The 19,378-nt window shown below is 43.3% G+C and overlaps 1 protein-coding gene and 1 non-coding gene across 2 annotated transcripts; both read left to right on the forward strand.

Annotated features, from left to right (window-relative positions):
* The first annotated feature begins 38 nt into the window (after nucleotides 1-38).
* On the forward strand, nucleotides 39-19,294 carry NFKBIL1 (NFKB inhibitor like 1). The gene is made up of 4 exons (XM_007537137.3): nucleotides 39-200; nucleotides 617-905; nucleotides 18,100-18,321; nucleotides 18,491-19,294. The coding sequence occupies exons 1-4, from the start codon at nucleotides 144-146 to the stop codon at nucleotides 19,075-19,077; spliced, it is 1,155 nt and encodes a 384-aa protein (XP_007537199.1). The 5' UTR covers nucleotides 39-143; the 3' UTR covers nucleotides 19,078-19,294.
* On the forward strand, nucleotides 2,107-2,270 carry LOC132538345 (U1 spliceosomal RNA). The gene has a single exon (XR_009549742.1). It is a non-coding gene; the product is annotated as a U1 spliceosomal RNA (small nuclear RNA).
* Nucleotides 19,295-19,378: the final 84 nt, after the last annotated feature.

A 19,378-nucleotide genomic window follows, 5' to 3' on the forward strand; every position in this document is an offset into this window, starting at 1 on the left:
ACCTGCGTCTCGGTTGCACTATTTCCGCCAGTCTAGAGAGTCTCCGCCCGCCCGCCTCCCTTCCTCCGAGCTTCTTAAACACAGGTTTCAGGCCTACAGCTCTGGGGGCACTTGGGAGGGCGGGGGGGAGGGGGGCTGGTCTGATGAGTAACCCCTCCCCCCACGTCCCAGAGGGAGAAGCCTCTACGTCTGTCTGCCGGGTACCTTATATTCAATTTATAGATCATTATTTGAAATGTGTAATTTTTTAATTGAAAAAAATTGCTGATAACAATTTTCCCATCAATTTGACTTTGAAAAAGTCCTTTAGTTAAAAGAAAACAAAACAAATTGACCAGGGCTAATGAGCCCCACAACAATTATTTATCCTTTTCTCGAATTTTACATTGAAAACAAAAAATAAATCCCTGACCCCAGTTACCCTCAACATTTTTTTTTTTTTTTGAAACCTGCATCCTCTAAGGGAGGAGGGTCAGGATAGGTCGCAGCTCTTACTGAAGATGTAAGAAACAGGGAATTGAAGGAAAGAAGGAGAGGGAATGTCAGAGATGAAAGGAGAGAGACCAGCCTAGGCTGGAGCTCACTGCTGCATTTCCCCCCCCCCCTTCTTCCTCAGCCCAAGAGTTCCATGGCCTCTGCTTCCCGCCGCCAACGCCGAGAGCACCGCCGAGAGCACCGCTTCCGTCGTTACTTGTCTGCAGGTCGGCTGGTCCGCGCCCAGGCCCTCCTCCAGCGCCACCCGGGCCTTGATGTCGATGCTGGGCAGCCCCCGCCTCTGCACCGGGCCTGTGCCCGCCACGATGCCCCCGCCCTGTGCCTGCTGCTTCGGCTGGGGGCTGACCCTGCCCACCAGGACCGCCACGGGGACACTGCGCTGCACGCCGCTGCCCGCCAAGGCCCTGATGGTGAGTCCGCCTGGTGGGGAACGAGGCCATGAGCCACTGGCTGGGCCTGAGAGGAGACCAGTACTTGAAAAATAAGCTAGTTGTTTAGTCTCAGTACTTCGGGAGGTAATTGGCCGAGTTGGCACGTGACTGCGGTTTGTACTAACCTGAGCAACCAGTGTCTGAAGAGCCCAGGATTCTTGAAGCAACTGGTCTTCAAATTTCACATCTTCCTATTAGATAAGTAGCTACTTTGTAGAATGGTAGGCTAGTAAGTACTGTCTCTTGATAGTGGTTTGCCTGTAGCACAAAAAAGTAAGAATGTAGCGGGTTAAGCGCAGGGGGCACGAAGCACAAAGACCAGCATAAGGATCCCAGTTCGAGCCCCGGCTCCCCACCTGCAGGGGAGTCATTCGCAGGCGGTGAATCAGGTCTGCAGGTTTCTGTCTTTCACTCCCCCTCTGTCTTCCCCTCCTCTCTCCATTTCTCCGTCCTATCTAACAACGACACATTAAGAACAACAACAATAATTAACTATAATATAAATAAATAACAATAAACAATAAAAAACAAGGGCAACAAAAGGGAAAATAAATAAATATAAATTTTTTTATATATTTATTTTGATTTTTTCCCTTTTGTTGCCCTTGTTGTTTTATTGTTGTATTTATTATTGTTGTTGTTGTTGTTAGATAGGACAGAGAGAAATGGAGAGAGGGAGGGGAAGACAGAGAGGAGGAGAGAAAGATAGACACCTGCAGACCTGCTTCACCGCCTGTGAAGCGACTCCCCTGCAGGTGGGGAGCCGGGGTTGGAACCGGGATCCTTATGCCGGTCCTTGTGCTTTGCGCCACCTGCGCTTAACCCGCTGCGCTACAGCCCGACTCCCATAAAAAATTTTTTTTAAGTAAGGGGAGTCAGGCAGTACTCAGCGGGTTAAGTGCAGGTGTTGCGAAGTACAAGGACTGGAGTTAGGATCCCGGTTCTAGCCCCGGCTCCCCACCTGCAGGGGAGTTGCTTCACTAGCAGTGAAGCAGGTCTGCAGGTGTCTGTCTTTCTCTCCCCCTGTCTTCCCCTCCTCTCTTCATTTCTCTCTGTCCTGTCCAACAACAACGACCTCAGTACTTACAACAATAATAACTACAACAATAAGGGCAACAAAAGGGAATAAATAAATTAATATTTTTTAAAAATCTTTTTTAAAAAAGTAAGATTGTAAGTTCTACTTACCTGGCAGGGGAGATACCATGATCACGAGGGTGGTTTTCCCAAGGCGAGGCTTATCCATTACACTCCAGATGTGCTGACTCCTGCGATTTCCCCAAATGTGGAAAACTGGACTGCATAATTTGTGGTAGTGGGAGACTGCGCTTGTGCTCTCCCCTGAAAAATAAAATAAATAACTTCTACAGTAGCACTCCTGGGTTCAGATTCCAGCTCCACACTTAATACTTATGTATGCTTAGACAAATTACTAAACTTCCCTGAGGCTTAGTTTACCTTTGGGAAAAATTAAACAACCATCCTTACTACATGTCAGGCACTTCTCACAAAACAGCTTATTTAATGTTCACAACAACCCTATAAAGTTATAAGTATTAGTACTATCGCATATTTCCCAGATGGGAAAATAGCATGGAGAAGTTAAGTAGTCTGCCAAAGTTACAGTCATTAGGTGATAAAGCAAGGAATCAGGAATCGTAACCTAGGAAACCTAGTTGAGAGTGTCTGTGGCCTTAACAACTACATTACCCTGTTTGATACACTAAATTATATAGTGATCCTGCTCACACTCAGAGAACCCATGTTGTGACATGTGCTTAGAGAATAAATTGATGTAGCACATAATTAGAGCTCCTAGAACCCAATAAGCATTGTGTGGATGCTAACTATTGTTGTTCGTGCGTTATCAACAGATCCAAACTCCTTACCTATAATTCTGATCCCCAAAAACAGTGAGGGCAAAACGCTTTTTCATCAGTCTGCCACCAGACACATTTGGTGACAAAAGCTACCCAGACCTCAATTTGTCTTCTTCCCACTGATGTTAGTATTCATACATTTCATTGCAGAAACATTCATGTGTTTAGTTATTGGGGCAGCATAGGCCCTCTTGGACAGCTTTCAAATCAGCTATATCAAACCCCCCAAATATGTTGAGTTTTGAAGAACCTTGGACACTGAGGGTTTTAGATGAGGACCTGTTAGCACTGTGATGGGGGACAGTTCTGTAGAGATAAAGACCTTCTTAGTACTACACTTCATTTGAAAGTGAGGAAGGGCTAGGGCGACAGCATGATAATTATGCAGAGACTTTCATGCCTGAGGCCCCAAGGTCCCAGATTCAATCTGCAGCACCACCGTAAGCCAGAGCTGAGCAGTGCTCTGGTCTCTCTCTCTCTCTCCCTCTCTTCCCTTCTCTCTGTATCTCTCATTAAAATAAATAAATAAAATATATTTTTTAAAGTGAGTAAGAGGGGCTTAGGAGATAGCATAACGGTTATACAAAAAGACTTTCACGCCTGAGGCATCAAAGGTTCAAGGTTTAATCCTCAGCACCACCATAAACCAGAGTTGAGCTCTGCTGGAGGAGGAGGAGGAGGAAATAAAGTAAAAAATGAAAAGAAAACCTCTAGGTTGGGATAGCAACCTTGATTCAGTTTGATTACTATTACCATTTCTATTACCATTACCATGTGGGACCCACTACCACCATCCATTAAACTTCTGCCTTATAGAAGAAAAGGAAGAAGGAGAAGGAGAAGGAGAAGAAAAAAAACTTTCAAGATTTAATTATTTAATGAAAGCGAGATACAACTTTCAGCATATACAGACCTAGGGGTTGAACTCCCGCTCTCACAAATGCAATCCATATGCTCTATCACTGATACACCTCCCCAACCACTTTTTTTTTTTTTTACTTAAAAGTGAAGGAGACTTACAAATTCAAGCATTTAACTCAGCAGCAGAATACTCTGAAGTAGGGGGCCAGGCAGTGATGCAACTGGTTGAGAGCAGACATTATAGTGCACAAGAAGCCAGGTTCAAGCCTCCAGTCCCCACCTAAAGTGGGGAAGCTTCACAAGCAGTGAAGCACTGCTGTGTGTGTCTCTCCCTCCCTCTGTATGTATTTCCCCCTCTCCCTCTCAGTTTAATACCCTGAGGTAGTCCTCAAACCTCACCCAAGTTCCCACTCTACCATTTACAGACTGTATGACAGAGACCTACAACTTAGCCTCAGTGAACTGAACTTCTTTCTCTCTTCTTTTTTTTTAACTTTTATTTGTTAATGAGAGAGAGAAAAGAAGAAGAGGAGGAAAGAATCAGAGCATCACTCTGGCCTGTGACAGTGCTGGGGGTTAAACCTAGACTTCATGCTTGAGGATCCAAAGCTTTACCCACAAAGCCACCTCCTAGGCTGTCTGAACTTGTTGCTTAAAATGGAAATTTTGGGGTTGGGAAGATAGCATAATGGTTATGCAAACATGTTTCATGTCTGAGCTTCCAGGTTCAATCCCCAGAATCACTATAAGCCAGAGATGAGTAGTACTCTGGTGTATCTCTCTTTATCTGCCTATCTACTGTCTTATTAAAATTAATAAATTATTTTTCAAAAATGGAAGTTGTGAATAAGCAATGCAAGCATTTGGTGAAGTTCTGGCACTGACTAGTTAAGTATATTGTTGTTATTATTATTAGTTGCTACCAAAGTTATCAAGGGGCTCAGTGCCTATATGACTTCATTGTTCCTGGTGCCTAATTTGTTGTTGGTTTTTATGATTGAGGATAAGAGACAGATATAGAGGGAAAGAGAAATAGAGACACCTTAGCACTATGCCACTGCTCCTGAAGTCTTCCCACAATGGGAATTAAGGGCTTGAACCTGGGTCTTTATGCATGGCATTATTTTAATTTATTCATTTATTATTGTTACTACTATTATTTTCCATCAGAACATTGCTCAGCTCTGGCTCATGGTGGTGGGAGAGATTGAACCTGGGACCTTGGAACCTCAGGCACAGGAGTCTGTTTGCATAACATTTATGGTATCTCCCCCTCCCTTAATTCTCTTTCTCTTTTTTTTTTTGCCTCCAGGGCTATTGCTGGGTCTCCATGCCTGCACCACAACACAAATCCACTGCTCCTGGAAGCCATTTTTTTCCCTTTTGTTGCCCTTGTTTTTTTATTGTTATTGTGGTTATTATTGTTGTTGTTGTTATTGATGTCATTGTTGTTGGATAGGACAGAAAGAAATGGAGATAGGAAGGGAAGACGGGGAGAGAAAGCAGACCTGCTTCACCCCTTTGAAGCGACCTCCCTGCAAGTGGGGAGCCAGGGGCTGGAACTGGGATCCTTTTTTCTTTTTTAACATTTATTTACTTATTCCCTTTTGTTGCCCTTGTTGTTTTATTGTTGTAGTTATTATTGTTGTTGTTATTGATGTCATCATTGTTGGATAGGACAGAGAGAAATGGAGAGAGGAGGGGAAGACAGAGAGGGGGAGAGATAGACACCTGCAGACCTGCTTCACCGCCTGTGAAGCGACTCCCCTGCAGGTGGGGAAGCAGGGGCTCAAACCAGGATCCCTCTGCCGGTCCTCACGCTTTGTACCAGGAACTGGGATCCTTACGCAGGTCCTTGCACTTCCCACACCATGTGCACTTAACCCACTGCACTACCGCCCAACCTCCCCCCTTATTTTTTTTTTAATCTTTATTTTTGGATAGAAACAGCCAGAAATCAAGTAGGGGAGATAGAGAGGGAGAGAGACGGAGAGACACCTGCAGCCCTGCTTCACCACTCGTGAAGCTTTCCCCCTGCAGGTGGGGACCGGGGGCTCGAACCTGGGTCCTTGTGCACTATGACACGTGTGCTCAACCAGATGCGCTACCACCCAGCCCCATTTTTTAATTTTTTAAAATTTGATAGGAAAGCGGAAAATTGAGACAGAAGGGGAGATAGGGAGAAAGAGAAACATCTGCAGCACTGTTTCACTACTTGTGAAGTTTTTCCCCTGCAGGTAGGGACTAGGGCTTGAACCTGGGTCCATGTGCTTAGTTATGTGTACCTTAAACCAGGCATGCCACTGCTAAGCCGCTGTTCTAATTCTTTTTTTTTTTCTTATTTATTCCCTTTTGTTGCCCTTGTTTTATTGTTGTAGTTATTATTGTTGTTGTTATTGATGTCATCATTGTTGGATAGGATGGAGAGAAATGGAGAGAGAGGGGGAGAGATAGACACCTGCAGACCTGCTTCACCGCCTGTTAGGCGGCCCCCTGAAGGTGGGCCGGTCCTTGCACTTCATGCCACGTGTGCTTAACCCGCTGCGCTACCACCCGACTCCCTTGTTCTAATTCTTATAGTACTGATATTAAATTAAGTTTTCTTAATTATTTAAGTAATAAGAATGTCCATTATAGTATGCGGGTGCTTCTTTCACTATATAGTATTCTAAGAAGCATGTAAGATTGATACTATTGTTTGATTCACAGATTAGAAAAACAGGGCCCAGAAGGTTAAAAAGTATTGTCTTTGGTCTCACAGCTCTTCTGACCTGCACTCAGGCATACACTGACCCTGATTTACCTTCAGGCCTTACTTCTTCAAGTCCCTTGCCAGACTTGCCACCAGGTGGCCTTCTGTCTTCTTGATAGACCCATCTCATTCAGCTTCCTACTGCTTTAGAGACCAGTCAGCCTTAAAATGCAAATGTTCATGCTTGGGAGACAGCATAATGTTATGCAAAAGACTTTTCATGTCTGAGGCACCAGATATCCTAAGTTTGATCCCCAGTAATACCATAAACCAAAGATGAGCGGTGCTCTGTCTCTTTATACACCTTTCTCTCTCTATTTATCTCTCTCATTAAAATAAAATAAATAAAAAGATCAGCCTTTAAAAAAGCAAATGTTCTCTTTAAAGGTGTATGTATTTATTTATCATGGATATAGAGACAGAAAGAGAACCGGAGCATCACTCTGGCACATGCAATGTCAAGGATCAAAGTTGAGACTTCAGGCTTATAAGTCAGACACTGTACTTGCTATACCACCTCCTGGGTTGCAAAATGAAAATATTCCCTTTTTCTTTTCTTTTTTATATTTTATTTATTTGTGAGCAATGATAGGAGAGAGAGAAAGAACCAGACATCACTCAGATACATATGCTACCGGGGATTGAACTCAGGACCACATGCTTTAGAGTCCAGTGCCTTACCCACTGTGCCACCTCCCAGACCACTCTTTATTTTTTTAAAGATTTTATTTATTTATTTATTTATTTATTTGAAAGATAATAAGAGAGAGAAAGAATCAGACATCACTCTTGTACATGTGTTGCCGGGGATTGAACTCAGGACCTCATGTTTGAGAGTCCTATGCCTTATTCACTGTGCCCACCTCCTGGACCACTTCTTTCTTATTTATTTATTTATTTATTTCATTGTCACTAGGGTTATTGTTGAGGTTCAATGCCTCTATGAATCTACCACTCCCGGCAGCCTTTTTTTTTTCCTTTTTTTCTTTCTAATTTTTACTAGGTAAAACAAAAGTTGAGAGAGAACAGGGGGATAGAGAGAGGGAGAAAAAGATAGACACCTATAGGCCTGCTTTACCCCCTATAGGCGGGAAGTGGGAGCTAGGACTCAGGTCCTTACACTTGGTAATATGTGCACTTAACTGATACACCACCACTTAGCCCCCAAATATTTTCCTTGAACAGATGAAATAAACCAGACTTTCTGGGTAGCTTCTTCTGTTCCCATGTTAGTTGCAAGAGATGTTCCAGTTCATACTAATGAACTGAGCTGGGTTGTCACACCCAATGAGATGTCAGTTAATGGCCCCTAGTCTTGGGACTTTTGGTAGCTTCTTTTGGGGGCCCATCACCTCATGGAGAAGTGATCTTAGCTGTGGGAAACTGCTGTATAGCCGCCACACCTTAGTCAAGCAATAACTGTTCTTACATACGGCAAGAGTTAGTGAAAATTAGGGGGTAATGTTTTTACTGTCTTTGCAAAAACAATAATGTCCAAAGCCAGCCTGTTTTTTTGTTTTGTTTTGTTCTTAATAGAACGTTCACTTCTGCTCAGTAGCAGCACACTATCAGATATTTTCCATCCATTACCCACTTTGATCTGCACTGTAGAAGTAGGCCGAGGCCAGGGCCCTGTTTTACAGATGACTGAGCCATCCGGTTTATGTTCCATTTGCCTTTCCAGCATCACCTCCTACAGAACACCCACAAACCCACAGCTCCAGCTACATGACTGTCTTCAGTGTTTTTCACAAACCTGCCTATCTGTCTGTTGCCTTCCTGTTTAGTTGATTTTCACTTTGCTAAGTTATCCCACTTCCCAATTCAATATAAGCCTCATCTCTTCAAAACCTCCTTCAACATCCCCACCCAGTGTTACCTCTTCTTCCTCTGAGCCTCAGTCAGTCATCACTCAGTATGAGCTTCATTAAAAATGTATATATATTTGTGTGTATATATATATATATATATGTATATATATATATATATTTAAGTGACAGAGGAAGAACCAGTGCATCACTGGCATATTTGATACCAGGGATCAAACTCAGGACCTCATACATGTACATTTAACATTGTACCACTGTGTCACATCCCAGGCTGCTTGACATAAACTTGAGGTATTGGCACTTTAGAAAATGTTTACGAGGCTGAGCAGTAGTTCACCTAGTTGAGTTACCATGCACAAGGACCCAAGTTCAAGCCCCCAGTCCCTACTTGCATGAGGAAGCTTCAAAAGCTGTGAAGCAGTGCAGCAGGTGTCTCTCTCCTCTCTACCTCCTTTTTTTTAAATATAATTTTATTTATTTATTAATGAGAAAGGAGGAACGAGAGAAAGAACCAGCCATCACTCTGGTACATGTGCTGCCAGGGATTGAAATCAGGACCTCATGCTTGAGTCCAATGCTTTATCCACTGTACCACCTCCCAGATTACCCCTCTCCCTCCTCCCCCCCTCTCTTTTTTGGATAGGACAGAGAAAAACTGAGAGGGGAGGGGAAGATAGAGAGGGAAAGAAAGGGTATAGGGTAAATTGCATAATAGTTATGCAAACAGACTCTCATGCCTGAGGCTCCAAAGTCCCAACTTCAAGCCCCCACACCACCATAAGCCAGAGCTGAACTGTGCTCTGGTAAAAAAAGAGAGAGAGAGAGGGAGTCGGGTGGTAGCACAGCAGGTTAAGCGCAGGTGACGCGCAAAGTGCTAGGACCGGCATAAGGATCCCAGTTCAAGCCCCCGGCTCCCCACCTGCAGGGGAGTCGCTTCACAGGCGGTGAAGCAGGTCTGCAGGTGTCTATCTTTCTCTCTCCCTCTTTCTCTAACCCTCCTCTCTCCATTTCTCTCTGTCCTATCCAACAACAACAATAATAACTACAACAATAAAACAACAAGGACAATAGAGGGAATAAATAAATACTTCTTTAAAAAAGAGAGAAAGAGAAAGACACCTGCAGACCTATTTCTCAGCTTCTGAAGCTACCCCCCCAGCAGGTGGGGAGCCAGGGGTTTGAACCAGGATCCTTGCACGAGTCTTTATGTGTGCTTAACCCAGTGTCCCACTGCCCACCTGCCCCCCTCCTCAGTTTCTCCACAAAGGGAGGAAGGAAGAAAGAAAGGAAGTAAAGAAGGAAGAGAAAAATGTTTACCAGTTATTATGTAGAAATCATATTTCGGGAGTGGGGTGGTAGTGCAGCAGGTTAAGCGCAGGTGGCGCCGAGTGCAAGGAACAGAGTAAGGATCCTGGTTCCAGTCCCCGGCTCCCCACCTGCAGGGGAGTCCCTTCACAGACACTGAAGTAGGTCTGCAGGTGTCTTTCTCTCCCCCTGTCTGTCTTCCCCTCTTCTCTCCATTTCTCTCTGTCCTATCCAATAACAACAACAACAATAATAACTACAACAATAAAACAACAAGGACAACAAAAGGGAGTAAATAAATAAATAAATAAGAAATCATGTTTCATTGTGCAGAGGGAAAGAGCAGTAGCTCCATCACTAAGACAAGTAAATTTTTACTCTGCAAACATTTTTTCTATTATTTTTTTCCAAAATAAAAGTAAAACATGATAATTAAAAACAGTGGGAAGAGTTGATCTATATTACTAAAGGCATGACAGAGTTAACATTTTAAACTATTTGGTGGGACATGATCTATTTCAATAAATGATAGCGGAACATTTAACTCATCTGAGGGAGACAGCCCTTCCTCATACTGACTCAAAAGTAAGTCATAGCATATTAACACCTAAGTATGGTAGGAAAGGTATACCAAAGCTAAGGAACGGGTTTCCCCTGGGGTGGGGAGGTAAGACTTGGAAAGAAGTTTCTAAGAAGACTTTGGGCTTATCTATGATGGTTATTGTTATTGTTTTTGTTTTTGTTGTTATTCCCCAAAAATAAAGGATGAGAGGGAAGAGAGAGAGATGAGGAGGAGGAGAGTTACTGCAGCACTGCTCTACTGCTCATGAAGTTTCTCCCCTGCAGGCACTTCCATGTGGCAGCTGGGGCTTCTGAACTAAGGTCATCGTATCTGTAGCATGTTTGTTTTACTGGGTGTGCTACCTCCCAGCCCCTGATAGTTTTATTTCTTAAAAAAAAAAAAAAATGAAAAGGACCAAGTGAGCTAGCTCCCCCAGGAGAGCACCTGCTTTGCCAAGTGGACGACCCAGCTTTGAGCCCTTGGCATACCACATAGGAACACTGCAGGACACTGGAGGAAACTTTGATTCTGTGGTGCCTCTCACATCTCTATCTAGCTATCTGTCTGAAAAAGTCAACCAGAATGGTAAAATCTCAACAGTGATAAAAATAAATAAACAACAGCAACAATTATGTTGGCCAGAGATGTAGCTCAGTTGTTGAGATCATATGCCTCAATTTGATCTAGAGCACCATAGAATCGAGTGATTGATTTGATGAACTGATGTTGAAAAATGAAAGTAAATTAGTATACCCTTGGTTCTTGTTATACTATACTATGTACTTTTTTTTTCAGTACAAACATTAAAATATAGTATAAAGCAATAATGAATATAGTAGAAATAAATATAAATAAATAAATATTATAGAAAAGAATACAAGAGAATATTCTTTTTTATTTCTATTTCACCAGAGCACTACTTAGCTCTGGTATAAGGCAGTGCTAGGGACTGAACTTGGGGCCTTTGGTACCTCAAGCATGAAACTCCTTTTTTTTTTTATTGGGGAATTAATGTTTTACATTCAACAGTAAATACACTAGTTTGTACATGCATAACATTTCTCAGTTTTCCACATAACAATACAACTCCCACTAGGTCCTCTGTCAGCCTTTTTTAGACCTGTACTCTCGTTTACTGTGGTGCAATACACCAACTCTAGTTCAGGTTCTACTTGTGTTTTCTTTTCTGATCTTGTTTTTCAACTTTTGCCTGTGAGTGAGATCATCCCATATTCATCCTTCTGTTTCTGACATATTTCACTCAACATGATTTCTTCAAGCTCCATCCAAGATGGGCTGAAAATGGTGAAGTCACCGTTTTTAATAGCTGAGTAGTATTCCATTGTGTATATTATACCACAATTTTCTCAGCCACTCATCTGTTGTTGGACACCTGGGTTGCTTCCAGGTTTTGGCTATTACAAATTGTGGTGCTAAGAACATGAAAGTCCTTTTATATAACCATTCTGTTTTTCTCCCCAGCTCTACATGGAATGCTTTTTAAAAAAATTTTTTGTACTATCCTTATTTATTAGATAGAGACTGTCAGAAAGCAAGAGGGAGAGAGACAGAGAGACACTTACAGCACTGCTTCATCACTTGCAAAGCTTCCCCCTTGCAGGTGGGGACTGGGGGCTCAAACCTGGGTCCTTTGGCATTGTAACATGTGCACTCAACCAGGTGTGTCACCACCCCGTCCCGGATTGCTTTTATAATCATAGTGTAGAGTAAACCTTCCAAATGATGAAATAAAGTCAAAAGTTATAAATGAAAATGAAACTTAACTGTAAGAAAGAGAAGAAGAAGGAAAGAAAGCTGGGGTCTGTCTGTGTGCCATGGTTGGGACCCAGGGTTTCAAACAGACAAAGCGTGTACTCTACTGCTGACTGCATCCCTGACCAACATAAAGACAGATGAAAGAAAATATGTGCAACATATATGATAGACACATGGCTGATAGTTACACTACATAAAGAACTGTTATAATCAGACTGTCAAAATAATTCACTTGGATAGTGTGCTGCTTTGCCATGTGCATGACACTGGTTCAAGTCCAGCCCCCACCACATTGAAGGAAACTTCAGTGCTGTGGTCTCTGCATGTCTTCTCTCTCTGCCTCAGTCTACAGGTATAGTTTCCAGGATGGAGATATACAAAGAAAGTAACAGATTACACACACACACACACACACACACACACTAAATAAGTGAATAAATAACCAAAAAGCAAATAAAAAAGAAATTTTCATTAGTAAAGTCATTTAAAAGATCTATCAGATGGGCAAAATTTAAAAGGTTGGTGATACTCAATTTTGGTAGAGGGTACTGCAAGAACTCCTATATTCTTGTAGGGGTGTATGATGCACTAACTTTTCTTAGAGCAACTTGGCAAATTGCACATGTTGTTTGTCTCAGAAATTCCACTTCTGAGATCTACCCCACAGAAACATTGTAAGGTATCTACATAGACATATGTGTGGGGCTGATCATTTTTTGGAAGTAAAGTCTGTCAACTGGAGGTAGAGAGGTTTGTGCTATACAACACACACACACACACACACAAAAAGACCGAGGTAAACACTATACTATTGTGAAATGATAGAAATGGATGATAAGTGAAGAAAATTTGTTAAAGCAGTATATATATATATATATATATATATATACACTATGGTCATGTTTCTGAAAAAATTTTCCACCTGTATGTATTTATATACACTAAAACAGTACTGGAAGGGACACTTTACTAAACTTAACTGCAATTCAATTTATTCTTCGTGGCCCAGGAGGCAGTACAGTGGATTAAGCACTGGATCCTCAAACAAGAGATCCTAAATTCAGTCCCAGGCATTGTGTATGCTAGAATGATGCTCTAATTCTATCCTCCTCCTCCTCTTCCTTCTTCTTCTTCTTCTTTTTTTTTTTTTTTTACCAGAGCACTGATTAGCTCTGGTTTATGGTGGTGCAGGGGATTGAACCTGGGACTTTGGCATGAGAGTCTCTTTGCATAACCATTATGCTATCTACCCTTGCCGCCGCCGCCTCCGCCGCCGCCTCCTCCTCCTCCCCCTCCCCCTCCCCCTCCCCCTCCCCCTCCCCCTCCTCCTTCTTCTTTCTCTCTCTCTCTGCCAGGGTATCACTGGGGCTTGGTGCCTGCACTGTGAATCTGCCACTCCTAGTGGTTATATTTTCTTTTATTATTTTTTTTAATTAGATAAGACAGAGAGAAATTGAGAGAGGACAGGGAGATAGAGAGAGAAAGTAAAAGATAGACACCTGCAGCCCTACTTCACCACTCATGAAGCAGACCAGACCACCTGAAAGTAGGGAGCAGGGGATTGAGCCTCAGTCCTTGCACTTGGTAGTATATGCACTTAACCCATCCTCCTCCTCTTTCTCATAAATAAGCAAATAAAACTTTTTAAAAAGATTTCCTTTAAATTTTTATTCTTTAAAAAAATATCTTACTTATTTATTCATGAAGAATGATAGAGAGAGAGAGAGAACCAGACATCACTCTAGTACATGTGTTGCCAGGGATTGAACTCAGGACCTCATGCTCAAGAGTCAAAGGCTTTATCCGCTATACTACCTCCCGGACCACACTAAATTTTTATTCTTCATTCTTATTTTTAAAAATGTTTATGTGTTTATTTGTTAATGAGAAAGAGGGTCAGGGGAGAAGAGAGAGAGAGAACGAGAACCAGAGCATCATTCTGGTACATGTGATACCATGTATTGAACTCAGGATCTCATGCTTGAGAGTTCAACGCTTTAACCCCTGAACCACCTCCCAGGCTGCCATTTTTTATAAAGATTTATTTATGGGAGTCGAGCGGTAGCACAGCGGGTTAAGCGCTCGTGGCGCAAAGCGCAAGGACCAGCAAAAGAATCCTGGTTCAAGCCCCCAGCTCCCCACCTGCAGGGGAGTCGCTTCACAGGTGGTGAAGCAGGTCTGCAGGTGTCTATCTTTCTCTTCCCCTCTCTGTCTTCCCCTCCTCTCTCCATTTCTCTCTGTCCTATCCAAGAATGACGACAACAATAACTATAACAATAAAACAAGGGCAACAAAAGGGAATAAATAAATAAATAAATATAAAAAAGATTTATTTATTAATATGAGAGAATCATGAGGTCCTAAGTTCAATGCCCAGCATTGTATGTGCCAGAGATGGTCTGGTTGTCCATCTCCTCTCTTTCTCTCCGATTCCCCACCTGCAGGCGAGTCCTTTCACAAGTAGTAAAGCAGGTCTGCAGGTATCTATCTTTCTCTCCCCCTCTCTGTCTTCCCCTCCTCTCTCCATTTCTCTCTGTCCTATCTAACAATGATGACATCGATAACAACAACAATAACTACAACAACAATAAAAAGCAACAAGGGCAACAAAAGGGAAAATAAATAAATATAAAAATATATTTTTTATTTTTTATTTAAGAAAGGATTAATTAACAAAACCATAGGGTAGGAGGGGAATATAAAAATATTTTTTTAAAAAATCCTCCCATGCAAGTTCAAGTAGTCATCCACTTTCACACCTGCTATGAACTTTGCAGGGAAATAAGCAGTTGAAAAGACAGGACCAGGTGCTTGCTGAGTGAACAAGTTAGGAGAGCTTGGGACAGTACTAGAGGGAAGTACCCCTCCTATTGTCCTGATGTAGTCTGTGTTGGGGGCACTCAAGTGTGCCAGGAGATGGGTAGAGAATGATAGGTCTGGGATGGGCTTATTCTTTCTCCCTACCTTCCTGACAGTGACAGGAAAACCCTTTTTCTGTTTCACTCATTGGCCAGGTAACCAGTATTTTCCAGCATGATAGAATATAAGGTTAAGGACTACAGGTCCATTTCTTCCTGCTTAAGAAGAGAAAGTAGGTCTACAGGAAGGCAGTTGCATCATTCACCTTCCTCGGTCCCAGGAATAAAAAAAAAAATTTTTTTTTTTTTAAATGCTTAGTATGTGTGGTGGGTGGTTCTGGCCAGGGTAGGGTTTTGGGGTTGGCGGTAAAGTGAGCATCATGGCATTCTGCTTACATCAGAGTAGACACCGGAAAAGGGGAGTTAAGCTATGTTAGTCCTTGTCCCACTTTTAGCCAGTTTCTGTGTAAGACTCATCTCATTCCCTATCCCCTTGCTTTTCATTTGGAAAGAGCTTCTTCTGTTGCAGGGAACCTCCTTTCTTTCTTTCTTTCTTTCTTTCTTTCTTTCTTTCTTTTTTTCTTCCTTCCTTTCTTTCTTTCTCTTTTTCTTTCTCTCTCTCTCTTTTAATTATCTTTATTTATTGGATAGAGACAGTCAGGAATCAAGAGGGAAGGGAAAGGTAGAGAAGTAAAGAAACAAAGAGAAACCTGTAGCCCTGCTTCACCACTCACAAAGCTTTCTCTCTGCAGGTGGGGACTGAGGGCTTGAACCTGGGTTCTTGCGCACTGTAACATGTACATTCAACCAAGTGCACCACCATTTGGTCGGTCTCTTTCTCTCTATCTCTATCTATCTATCTATCTATCTATCTCTATCTCTCTTTCTCTCTCCTTCTTTTCCTTCTCCTGGTCATCTCCAAGCTGACTTTTTCACATAGAAAGAGTAAGACAGGGACCAGTTGATAGCTCACCTGGTTGAGCTCACATATTACAATGTGTAAGGACCTGGGGTCAGCCCCCCCAGTCCCCACCTGCAGGATAGGAAGCTTCACAAATAGTGAATCAGTGCTGCAAGTGTCTTTCTCTGTCCTTCTCTGTCTCCCCTTCCCTATCAACTTCTGTCTTTTTCAAAGAAGAAGCAGAAGAAAGAAAGAAAAAGAAAGAAAGAGAGAAAGAGAGAAAAGGGAAGAAGAGAAAAGAAAAGAGGCAGAGAGGGAGTCAGGCTGTAGCGCAGCGGGTTAAGCGCAGGTGGCGCAAAGCACAAGGACCGGCATAAGGATCCCGGTTCGAACCCCGGCTCCCCACCTGCAGGGGAGTCACTTCACAGGCAGTGAAGCAGGTCTGCAGGTGTCTATCTTTCTCTCCTCCTCTCTATCTTCCCATTTCTCTCTGTCCTATCCAACAACGACGACAACAATAATAACTACAACAATAAAACAACAAGGGCAACAAAAGGGAATAAATAAATAAAAATAAAATAAAATAAAAAATATTTTAAAAAAAGAGGCAGAGAGAGGTAGAGCAAAGGGAAAAGAAACCACAGCACCAAAGCTTGCTTCAGTGTATTTGAGGCCAGGCCTAGGTTGCACACATGGCAAAACAGAACATTGTTCAAAGGGAAATATTTTGCTGACCCTGGAGGCGATGTTTCTGTGACTTAAACTCATTGCTAGTCTGGACCCTTTACCTCCACATCCTCTTTCCAGAATCCCCTGAGTAAGAATGGAAGTCCTTCGGGAGTCAGGCGGTAGCGCAGTGGGTTAAGCACAGGGGGTGCAAAGCGCAAGGACCGGCGGAAGGATCCAGGTTCCAGCTCCCGGCTCCCCACCTGCAGGGGAGTCACTTCACAGGCAGTGAAGCAGGTCTGCAGGTGTCTATCTTTCTCCCCCTCTCTGTCTTCTCCTCCTCTCTCAATTTCTCTCTGTTCTGTCCAACAATGACAACAATATAAACTACAACAATAAAAACAACAAGGGCAACAAAAAGGAATAAATAAAATTTTAAAAATTTTTAAAAAGAATGAAAGTCCCTGAAAATATTTTTTCCCTGAAAATATCTTTATTTGGTTTATTAAAAAGTAGTATAATGAGGCTCACATGGATTGTGTGCTGCTTTGCCATGTTCATGAGCCAGTTGAAAACCCAGCTCCTACTGCACTAGAGGAAGTTTCAGTACTGAAATCTCTCTCTCTTCACTTTTATTTGTGATTAATAGTAGGTTACAAATTTGTAAGATTATAGTACATAGTTCTATATTACACTCACCACCAAAATTCTGTGTGCCCACTCTCCAACTTCCCAGAAATAATCACCATATTCTCATTCTCTCTCTCTGCCTCTACCTCTCTCTGAAAATGTCACCCTGGAGCAGTGAAACCTCTGTGATGAGAAAAAAAAGAGACAGGAAAGAAGGGAAAAGAAAAGAGAAAAAAAAATGGCCAGAGGTTGCATAAGAGATAGAGTATTGAGCAGGCCATGAGGCCCCAAGTTTGATCCCAGAGTGATGCTTTGGTGGTCCATAGATTTTTTTTTTAAATAAAAGTGATATAAAAAGATAAGTATACATTTCATATGTTTGTGATGATACATGTTGTACAGGTGTTTCCCTGGCCCATAGTGTAGTTTTGGATGAGAAAAACAATAAGAAGTATAAGATGTTTGGGAGTCGGGTGGTAGTGCAGCTGGTTAAGCACACATGGCACCAAGTGCAAGAACCAGCATAAGGATCCCGGTTGGAGTCCCCGGCTCCCCACCTGCAGGGGAATCTCTTCACAAGCGGTGAAGCAGGTCTGCAGGTGTCTATCTTTCTCTACCCCTCTCTGTCTTCCCCTCCTCTCTCCATTTCTCTCTGTCCTAACAACGACAACAACAATAATATCTATAACAACCATAAAAAACAAGGGCAACAAAAGGGGAAATAAATATTAAAAATAAATAAAAAATAATTTAAAAAAAATTTTAAGTATAAAATTTTAGTATAAGATGTTTTTAAGTATAAGATGTTTTTAAGGCAAAAATGGAATGCATAGTCAAAAATTATTTTATGTTGCCTGATAGCTGGAAATAGGCTGGAAAACATCATTTGACATAGAACTCCCAGGACATTAAATAGTGTGTGGAGACACAGGTCAGAATACTTTAAAGTACCACACTTACCACGCATTTGGTAAACTATCACTAAGTACTTGTCAGTGACAGTGATTTCCTAATACCCAGGAGACATCCATGTGGGCAACCCTTTGATTGCTCTAAGATCAAGGCAGTGAGTGACCAACAAGATTCAAGATGGTGGCCCAGCCAAGGTGTGGAAGTTGCAGCTAACTTCTGCTCACTGCTCTCCCACCAACAGCCTACACAGACTTCTTCCTGCCACTGCTGAGTCGCTGTCCTTCTGCCATGGGAATAAAGAATAAGGATGGGGAGACCCCTGGGCAGATTCTTGGCTGGGGCCCCCCCTGGGATTCTGCTGAAGAGGAGGATGAAGATGAGACTGCTAAGGAACGGGAATGGAGGCAGAAGCTGCAGGGAGAGCTGGAAGATGAGTGGCAGGAGGCCATTGGAAGGTTTGAAGGTGAGGAATTTATCCCCATCCACAGTTGCCCTTTTGTACCATTGGCCACATTCCCTACATCCACCATGCAAATGCTCCGCCATCCTCCTAAATATCCTTTCTCTGTACTGCCTTGCTTCTCCTACTTGTCACCTCTTTCTAACTACCCTCATGTTGCCCTCCCAAACAGATGATGCTTCCCATGAGACCCAGGAACCTGAGTCCTTCTCAGCCTGGTCAGATCGCCTGGCCCGGGAACATGCCCAGAAATGCCAGCAGCAGCGTGAGGCAGAGAGAGCCCATCGACCCCCACGGGCTGAAGCTTCCAGTCACAGCTGGCGGCAGCAAGAAAAGGAGCAGCGACTCTTCCAAGAACGAGTCTGGGCCAAGGAGGAAGAGCTCCGTGAGAGTCGAGCCAGGAGAGCACAGGAGGCTCAAGGGGACCAAGGGCCAGAGCCAGCCAGGGCCGGGCCCAAGGCAGAGCAACCCAGAGGAGCAGGGCGGGGCAATCTCTGGCGCTTTGGTGATGTGCCCTGGCCCTGTCCTGGGGGAGGGGACCCAGAAGCTATGGCTGCAGCTCTGGTGGCCAGGGGCCCCCCCTTGGAGGAGCAGGGGGCTCTGAGGAGGTACTTGAGGGTCCAGCAAGTTCGCTGGCACCCCGATCGCTTCTTACAGCGATTCCGGAGCCAGATTGAGACCTGGGAGCTGGGCCGAGTGATGGGAGCAGTGACAGCTCTTTCTCAGGCCCTCAATCGCCATGCAGAGGCCCTCAAGTGACTCCAGGAACAGGGAGAAACTTCAGGAAATGTAGCTGTAGGGGTAGGGCGATAGAAAGGCATAGTCAGGGAGAGGATGGTGAGGAAAAAGCGCCAACTGCTCAGCAGAGGATATGTGGTATCAGTGAAACTTGTGAAAGCCGGAGTAGGGGGAATAGAGCCACCACCACTGCTCTTCAGCTCTACCATTGCCTAATAAGACCTGGTTCCACATCTCACTCCCCGTGTCTCCTCTGCCTTTTTCCATCACTGTGGTTTTCATCACCCATGACATCTCCTTCCCCATCCCACCTAGACGCCTG

This window comes from Erinaceus europaeus, chromosome 4 (assembly GCF_950295315.1).
Source record: "Erinaceus europaeus chromosome 4, mEriEur2.1, whole genome shotgun sequence".
Lineage (NCBI taxonomy): Eukaryota > Metazoa > Chordata > Mammalia > Eulipotyphla > Erinaceidae > Erinaceus > Erinaceus europaeus.

Excerpts from the sequence above, each read along its gene's own strand:
- NFKBIL1 (XM_007537137.3), top strand. The coding sequence starts at position 144 with ATGAGTAACCCCTCCCCCCACGTCCCAGAGGGAGAAGCCTCTACGTCT. Across the intron at positions 201-616 it reads CCTCTACGTCTGTCTGCCGG|CCCAAGAGTTCCATGGCCTC; the intron begins GTACCTTATATT and ends CTTCTTCCTCAG. Across the intron at positions 906-18,099 it reads TGCCCGCCAAGGCCCTGATG|CCTACACAGACTTCTTCCTG; the intron begins GTGAGTCCGCCT and ends TCCCACCAACAG.